Raw genomic sequence first — 9,707 nt, 5'->3', positions numbered from 1 at the left:
AGCTCAGTCAGAGAGCTGTTGAGGGACTGGTTAGGAAGAACACTTCTACAGCCAGAGAGGTGAGAGGTCACACATGGTTTAGATGGTAAATATTTATGTCCCCTTAGCGGTCACATTTAGGTGCCAGGTGTAACTGAGGCCGTAGATGCTCCATATCCATTACTTTGAGTGTCTTATATAATATTATTAAATGTGTTTCTTTCTGTGTTGCAGGGGCAGTCAAGAAATGGAACTGCAAGACCACAGAACGTGACATAAGCAGAGCTGTGGGAGACCACCTCAAGCCCCTGGTAGAGCCGGGGGTGGTGTTTACCACTCCACCACGCCTTCAGCAGGCTGGAAAAGTGGGATTGATCTGTTTGTTTCAGTTTTCAGGAGTTGAAGCCTTTGACATATTGTTGATTTCAACATTTTTCCTTTTCAACAAAAATCCACTGGATTCGTTGAAGTCGGTCATTGGGTTAATTTGTTTTGCAATTTGAAAATGTATATCAAGATTTATTTATATAGCACATTTCAGACATGGACGAACAAAATATTTACTAGACAACAAAACATAAGAGGATAAAAAAAAAAACTCAAATAGTGCGATGCCAATGTGGTAACAACTCCTTTTTTTGTTAATCAAATAAATAGTACTCTTTCATTTCAGAGGCTGGATTTTCCCCCTTATGAGGCTAATATTCATATCATGCTGAAATCAATAGAACAGGAGATAAACGTTTAGGGTTCTACATTGTGACATCATTAAGATAATCCAACCATGTTAAAACATTCTACATTGTGACATCATTTCATTGATATCATGAAACAACTCCTTCATGTATTTTCTGATGTTTAATCAGAGATCGATTATCATAGTATCTCTTGTCACATTGATCACAACTATGTGACTTCTCTCCTGAGTGTCTTCTCTGGTGCTTAGTCAAGTTACCAGACTCAGTAAAACTCTTCCCACATTGATCACAGCTATATGGTTTCTCTCCTGTGTGTGTTCTCTGATGCTTAGTCAAGTTACCAGGCTCAGTAAAAGTCTTCCCACATTGATCACAGCTAAAATATTTCTCTCCTGTGTGTGTTCTCTGGTGCCTAGTCAGCTGACTAGACTGAGTAAAACTCTTCCCACATTGATCACAGCTATAAGGTTTCTCTCCTGTGTGTGTTCTCCGGTGAACTATCAGGCTGCTTAAGTGACTAAACCTCTTCCCACATTGATCACAGCTATACGGTTTCTCTCCTGTGTGTATTCTCTGGTGTGATTTTAAATGTCCTGATATCAGAAAACTCTTCCCACAGTCTGCGCAGTGGAAAGATTTATCTCCTGTGTGTATTCTCTGGTGTATAGTCAGCTTGCTAGATGTAGTAAAACCCTTCCCACAATGACCACAGCTATAAGGTTTCTCTCCAGTGTGAATTCTCTGGTGTGTGTTTAGTGACTCTGATCTTGAGTAACTCTTCCCACAGTCTGAGCAGTGGAAAGATTTATCTCCTGTGTGTATTCTCTGGTGTATAGTCAGACGGCTAGATGTAGTAAAACTCTTCCCACATTGAGAACAGCTATAAGGTTTCTCTCCAGTGTGAATTCTCTGGTGTGCTTTTAGTGAATCTGATCTTGAGTAACTCTTCCCACAGACAGAGCAGTGGTAAGGTTTCATTCCTGTGGGTCTCTGCTGGAATTTGAGATGTTCTGAAGTGGAGAGACTCTTCTCTGCCTCGTCAGCTTTGTGATGTAGTTGGGGCTCCCCAGAGGATCCATGGTAGTTCTGTCTCTCTCCTGTGTGAGCAACAAAATCAGACAGATGATTAAAGGCCCACAACAGCAGAAATCCACTGTTTATTTGAGCTAAGGTAATGTTAAGGTATATAATATATATATATATAATAACAATGTTTGTGTCATTGTTGCAAATCAACTGCTTTATACTTTTAAAAAAACACTTCAACTTCAACCAGTAAAATGCTCATTGGCTAGCTTTGCTACCAGTCTGTCAATGAGCATTAGCATTCAAGCTAACAACTTCTGCATCCAAAATAGGTATTTTGCAATTTTCACAACCAAATATGTGACCCGCCGTCTCTATTCAGTCTTATGTAGCAACATTTTAAATGGTGTTTATTTTTTACATTGGATAAAAGTACAGACTGAGCTTCTACATGGTGTCATACACTGTGATTGGAGGAGAACATGAGGAAGTAATGGCTCAGAGCTTCTACATGGTGTCATACACTGTGATTGGAGGAGAACATGAGGAAGTAATGACTCAGAGCTTCTACATGGTATCATACACTGTGATTGGAGGAGAACATGAGGAAGTAATGACTCAGAGCTTCTACATGGTATCATACACTGTGATTGGAGGAGAACATGAGGAAGTAATGACTCAGAGCTTCTACATGGTATCATACACTGTGATTGGAGGAGAACATGAGGAAGTAATGACTCAGAACTTCTACATGGTATCATACACTGTGATTGGAGGAGAACATGAGGAAGTAATGACTCAGAGCTTCTACATGGTATCATACACTGTGATTGGAGGAGAACATGAGGAAGTAATGACTCAGAGCTTCTACATGGTATCATACACTGTGATTGGAGGAGAACATGAGGAAGTAATGACTCAGAGCTTCTACATGGTATCATACACTGTGATTGGAGGAGAACATGAGGAAGTAATGACTCAGAGCTTCTACATGGTATCATACACTGTGATTGGAGGAGAACATGAGGAAGTAATGACTCAGCTTCTACATGGTATCATACACTGTGATTGGAGGAGAACATGAGGAAGTAATGACTCAGAGCTTCTACATGGTGTCATACACTGTGATTGGAGGAGAACATGAGGAAGTAATGACTCAGAGCTTCTACATGGTATCATACACTGTGATTGGAGGAGAACACGAGGAAGTAATGACTCAGAGCTTCTACATGGTGTCATACACTGTGATTGGAGGAGAACATGAGGAAGTAATGACTCAGAGCTTCCACATGGTATCATACACTGTGATTGGAGGAGAACATGAGGAAGTAATGACTCAGAGCTTCTACATGGTATCATACACTGTGATTGGAGGAGAACATGAGGAAGTAATGACTCAGAGCTTCTACATGGTATCATACACTGTGATTGGAGGAGAACATGAGGAAGTAATGACTCAGAGCTTCTACATGGTATCATACACTGTGATTGGAGGAAACATGAGGAAGTAAGGACTCAGAGCTTCTACATGGTATCATACACTGTGATTGGAGGAGAACATGAGGAAGTAATGACTCAGAGCTTCTACATGGTATCATACACTGTGATTGGAGGAGAACATGAGGAAGTAATGACTCAGAGCTTCTACATGGTATCATACACTGTGATTGGAGGAGAACATGAGGAAGTAATGACTCAGAGCTTCTACATGGTATCATACACTGTGATTGGAGGAGAACATGAGGAAGTAATGACTCAGAGCTTCTACATGGTATCATACACTGTGATTGGAGGAAACATGAGGAAGTAATGACTCAGAGCTTCTACATGGTATCATACACTGTGATTGGAGGAGAACATGAGGAAGTAATGACTCAGAGCTTCTACATGGTATCATACACTGTGATTGGAGGAGAACATGAGGAAGTAATGACTCAGAGCTTCTACATGGTATCATACACTGTGATTGGAGGAGAACATGAGGAAGTAATGACTCAGAGCTTCTACATGGTATCATACACTGTGATTGGAGGAGAACATGAGGAAGTAATGACTCAGAGCTTCTACATGGTATCATACACTGTGATTGGAGGAGAACATGAGGAAGTAATGACTCAGAGCTTCTACATGGTGTCATACACTGTGATTGGAGGAGAACATGAGGAAGTAATGACTCAGAGCTTCTACATGGTATCATACACTGTGATTGGAGGAGAACATGAGGAAGTAATGACTCAGAGCTTCTACATGGTATCATACACTGTGATTGGAGGAGAACATGAGGAAGTAATGACTCAGAGCTTCTACATGGTATCATACACTGTGATTGGAGGAGAACATGAGGAAGTAATGACTCAGAGCTTCTACATGGTATCATACACTGTGATTGGAGGAGAACATGAGGAAGTAATGACTCAGAGCTTCTACATGGTATCATACACTGTGATTGGAGGAGAACATGAGGAAGTAATGACTCAGAGCTTCTACATGGTATCATACACTGTGATTGGAGGAGAACATGAGGAAGTAATGACTCAGAGCTTCTACATGGTATCATACACTGTGATTGGAGGAGAACATGAGGAAGTAATGACTCAGAGCTTCTACATGGTATCATACACTGTGATTGGAGGAGAACATGAGGAAGTAATGACTCAGAGCTTCTACATGGTATCATACACTGTGATTGGAGGAGAACATGAGGAAGTAATGACTCAGAGCTTCTACATGGTATCATACACTGTGATTGGAGGAGAACATGAGGAAGTAATGACTCAGAGCTTCTACATGGTATCATACACTGTGATTGGAGGAGAACATGAGGAAGTAATGGCTCAGAGCTTCTACATGGTATCATACACTGTGATTGGAGGAGAACACGAGGAAGTAATGACTCAGAGCTTCTACATGGTATCATACACTGTGATTGGAGGAAACATGAGGAAGTAATGACTCAGAGCTTCTACATGGTATCATACACTGTGATTGGAGGAGAACATGAGGAAGTAATGACTCAGAGCTTCTACATGGTATCATACACTGTGATTGGAGGAGAACATGAGGAAGTAATGGCTCAGAGCTTCTACATGGTATCATACACTGTGATTGGAGGAGAACACGAGGAAGTAATGACTCAGAGCTTCTACATGGTATCATACACTGTGATTGGAGGAGAACACGAGGAAGTAATGACTCAGAGCTTCTACATGGTATCATACACTGTGATTGGAGGAGAACACGAGGAAGTAATGACTCAGAGCTTCTACATGGTATCATACACTGTGATTGGAGGAGAACATGAGGAAGTAAGGACTCAGAGCTTCTACATGGTATCATACACTGTGATTGGAGGAAACATGAGGAAGTAATGACTCAGAGCTTCTACATGGTATCATACACTGTGATTGGAGGAGAACATGAGGAAGTAATGACTCAGAGCTTCTACATGGTATCATACACTGTGATTGGAGGAAACATGAGGAAGTAAGGACTCAGAGCTTCTACATGGTATCATACACTGTGATTGGAGGAGAACATGAGGAAGTAATGACTCAGAGCTTCTACATGGTATCATACACTGTGATTGGAGGAGAACATGAGGAAGTAATGACTCAGAGCTTCTACATGGTATCATACACTGTGATTGGAGGAAACATGAGGAAGTAATGGCTCAGAGCTTCTACATGGTATCATACACTGTGATTGGAGGAGAACATGAGGAAGTAATGACTCAGAGCTTCTACATGGTATCATACACTGTGATTGGAGGAGAACATGAGGAAGTAATGACTCAGAGCTTCTACATGGTATCATACACTGTGATTGGAGGAGAACATGAGGAGGTAATGACTCAGAGCTTCTAATCCCATTCAGGACAAAAAGGGCATTCTAACATGAGGAAGTAATGTAGATTTTAAAAAATTACATTCAGAATCCTATTCAGGACAAAAAGGGCATTCTAACGTGAGGAAGTAATGTATCTCACCAGGTTCCCCCATTGAGCAAACCATTAACAGTATTTATCTCACCAGGTTCCCCCATTAGGCAAACCATTAACAGTATTTATCACCAGGTTCCCCCATTAGGCAAACCATTAACAGTATGTATCTCACCAGGTTCCCCCATTAGGCAAACCATTAACAGTATTTATCTCACCAGGTTCCCCCATTAGGCAAACCATTATCATTACTACATTGTCTATTGCTGTATATCTTCAGTGCTGCTCTTTGTTCACGCCCATTTATCATCTTTCACTCCCTCTAGAGCCTTAGACCCGCCCATCTCTTAAAGAATTCACATTGGAACATGAGAATGTGGCCATGTGATAAAGCAGTGAGGACTAAAAAACAAAGATGTCAACAATAAAATACTTCATTCACTTCAAGTACGAAAGGTAGTAGATTACAATTAGGAAAAACCTAGAACACAAGAATGTCAAAACAATATCTAGACCTAGGCGTATATATTATTTATTTCACTAGGCAAGTCAGTTACAAATTCTTATTTTCAATGACGGCCTAGGAACAGTGGGTTAACTGCCTGTTCAGGGGCAGAACGACAGATTTGTACCTTGTCAGCTCGGGGATTCGAACTTGCAACCTTCCGGTTACTAGTCCAACGCTCTAACCACTAGGCTACCCTGCCGCCCCAACCTTGTCAGGATGGGGGATTTGAATTTGCAACCTTCTGGTTACTAGTCCAACGCTCTAACCACTAGGCTACTCTGCCGCCCCAGTTTTTAAGATCAGAACTTTTGCAATGAAGAGACCATGGACATTACATGTCCTGGTCCAAAGGGCAGAAAAAATATGCTTTCGGGTTAGATGAATTTGTTCATATCATAACCAAAGTTACTCAAAGGATCTGATGGGGCGGTAGGTAGCCTAGTGGTTAGAGCGTTGGGCCAGTAACCGAAAGGTTGCTACATCGAATCCCCGAGCTGACAAGGTAAACATCTTGCCTAGTTAAATAAAGTATATATTTTTTAAAGTGTTGTATGTTGAATACCTCATGGTATGTGTAGACCAGACTATTTACCAAGAGAGTTTACATCTGTATTTTTCTTAGCTGTCTATTTACCACCACAAAATAATGCCGGCACTAACACCACACTCAACGCGTTGTATAGGGCCATAAGCAAACAAGAAAACACTCATCCAGGGGCCACTCAGGTGATTTCATGTTATTTCTACCTGTGCAACTAGAGGGGGGGGGGGGGGGGGTAGACCTCTAAAAAACACTCATCACTCATCCAGGGGCCACTCAGGTGATTTCATGTTATTTCTACCTGTGCAACTAGAGGGGGGGGCCTCTAAAAAACACTCATCCAGAGGCCACTCAGGTGATTTGATGTTATTTCTACCTGTGCAACTAGAGGTGGGGGGGGGGGGACCTCTAGAAAACACTCATCCAGGGGCCACTCAGGTGATTTCATGTTATTTCTACCTGTGCAACTAGAGGGGGGGGACCTCTAGAAAACACTAATCCAGGGGCCACTCAGGTGATTTCATGTTATTTCTACCTGTGCAACTAGAGGTGGTGGGGGGACCTCTAGAAAACACTCATCACTCATCCAGGGGCCACTCAGGTGATTTCATGTTATTTCTACCTGTGCAACTAGAGGGGGGGGGGGACCTCTAGAAAACACTCATCCAGAGGCCACTCAGGTGATTTCATGTTATTTCTACCTGTGCAACTAGAGGGGGGGGGGGGACCTCTAGATCGACCTTTACTCCACACACAGAGACACATACAAAGCCCCTCCCTCAGCCTCCATCTGGTAAATATCAACATAACTCTATCCTCCTGATTATAAGTCGAAACTGAAACAGGAAGTACGGGTTCAATAAGGAAGTGGTCCGATGAAGCGGTTGCTAAGCGACATGACTGGTTCAACTAGAACAGAACGGAATATGTTCAGGGATTAATCCGGTGGCCTTTAGGAGTTTACCACATCAGTCAACGGCTTCATTAATAAGTGCATGGGAAGACCTCGTCGCCATAGTGACCGTACGTACATACCTATATATTTGAGACTGTTGGGACAAAAACAATCTTGGTCGACCAACAGCCTGTCGACCAAACAATCGACCAGATGACTAAATGGGGTCAGACATGATATCATTATGACATCATAATAGCCATTGACTACTGAAGAATAGAACTTATAAATGCCTCAAATGTTTCAACTGTATTTCCCATCAGAAACCAAAACATAAGCTTGTATAACTCCATTGTTTGTAAACTAACACTGTATAGCCTCATTATGACATCATAGATTAATTCTAGAATATACTATATAGCCTAGAAACCTGGTTAAACTATCATTATGACATCATGGATGGCCAGTCCTTGTATTCCTAGTGTAGTGAATTCAGGGGGAGGGACTGAGCTGAACTCAAACCTGGGTCAAGCCAACACCTTATAACTGTTACGCCAAGATGTTTGAACCTATGGATGCAAGGACTGACCACTGGCTATACATCAATCATTTAAAAGTGAAAATATGGATGTAGCAATTGCATATTTCCCCTTTAACACCACTCATCAGTTCAACAACTGCAGAGTTTGTGCCTCTGTTTTTAAGACAGTACTTACTAGTGTAAATCGAGGAACGGTTTCTCAAAACCATTTTACGGCTAGAACCATCGGACACCTTAATAAGATGCGTTTGGGAAACCGGTCCCAGATATCCAGTTTCCTCCTCTTCTTCCTCCTTTTTCAGTGTGACAATCATCTCTCCTTCCTTTACTCCAAAAACAGCAACATCCTCTTCTTTTACTGTAACATCCTCCTCCTCTTTCACTCTGAACGAGTCTTCCTCTTCTTTAACGGAAACGTCTTTCTCTTCTTCTTTCACTGTAACAGTCTCACCCTCTACTTGTTTTTGTATTGTAACAACCTCCTCTTCCTCCTCCTCTTTCACGAGAGCTTCTTTCTCCATACAGCAGACCTCCTCTTCTTCAGCAGGAGGAGAGTAGCTTGGTGAACTCATGGTCGGGGATGTTAGCTAGCTAGGCTAATGCTAACTTAACCAGGCGCTAGCTGACTAATAACAACACCGTAAATATGAAATTAAATGGGATAACTAACTAGACGACAGAATTGTGTTTAAAACACAGTGGCTATGCGAACCCGTCTAAAGAGCTTTATTGGTTCGTCTATTTTGTCTATCAAGCTACCGAGGTGTCTGACTAACTGTTGCTGCTGTTGAAAGAAGCGTTCCGTCCACCACATTATACGTCACACCAGCAGCATCGCCTTAAAGTCTCAGACCGCCATATGCTGACTGGAGTGGGTAACGCAGTTGAGAGAAAATGGATCTATTTTATTTTCAGACAAGTTGAAGGGTAGGAAGCATGATGTTTTTTTACACACAAATGAAACAACACAGTGTGGTTAAATACTTAGTAAGCTAGTTGTCGTCACTTTATGGTTACCTATAAGGACAAACAGTTATGTTTTTGCGTTATTACATATTTATTCATTTATTTCCGGATATCTTCTAAACTTCCCACAATGCACTATTCTGCAATGTCAAATTGATATACTCTGTGCTACCGAGTTCATATGGCCAGAATCCATCTCATATCTTCTCCCACTGCGTAAAGTGTGGTCGTGCAATAACTCAATTCGCCCTTGCACTACTTTTAACGCCATTTTAACGCAAAACGTAGTACACTCTGTTTTTTGCAGATTCTAGTTATGGAAACAGAAAACTGTATTGAGATCAAACGTTTCATCGATGAGAAAATGTGCAGAATGTTGGACAAAATCCATTTCACTCTATCATCTCCCACTCATCTTTCACTGGGCTTCCTCTCATCGCAATATTTGGTAGTGAGTAAAAAGTACATCCTGCTCCTCTCCACCTAACGTCCCCTCACAGTCCCTTCAATTTCCCCTAACGTCCCCTCACAGTCCCGTTAGATTGGCTGCTCAGCCTACCTAAATTATCCCTCACCCATCATAGCCCTGCAATTCCCAACCAATCAGAGCGCTTCG

At 41.8% G+C, this 9,707-nt stretch overlaps 1 protein-coding gene across 1 annotated transcript; it reads right to left on the bottom strand.

Moving 5' to 3' along the window:
• Window positions 1–280: 280 nt before the first annotated feature.
• Window positions 281–8,935, bottom strand: LOC116352785 (zinc finger protein 664-like). The gene is made up of 2 exons (XM_031820283.1): window positions 8,301–8,935; window positions 281–1,774 (listed from the first exon to the last, which is right to left on the bottom strand). Exons 1-2 carry the CDS (start codon window positions 8,695–8,697, stop codon window positions 804–806), a joined length of 1,368 nt encoding a protein of 455 aa, XP_031676143.1. The 5' UTR covers window positions 8,698–8,935; the 3' UTR covers window positions 281–803.
• Between the last annotated feature and the right edge of the window lie 772 nt (window positions 8,936–9,707).

This window comes from Oncorhynchus kisutch, unplaced genomic scaffold, assembly GCF_002021735.2.
Source record: "Oncorhynchus kisutch isolate 150728-3 unplaced genomic scaffold, Okis_V2 scaffold3219, whole genome shotgun sequence".
In the NCBI taxonomy this organism is placed as follows: domain Eukaryota; kingdom Metazoa; phylum Chordata; class Actinopteri; order Salmoniformes; family Salmonidae; genus Oncorhynchus; species Oncorhynchus kisutch.
The sequence above is the reverse complement of the archived record's forward strand: the minus strand, read 5'-3'. Positions and strand labels throughout refer to the sequence as shown.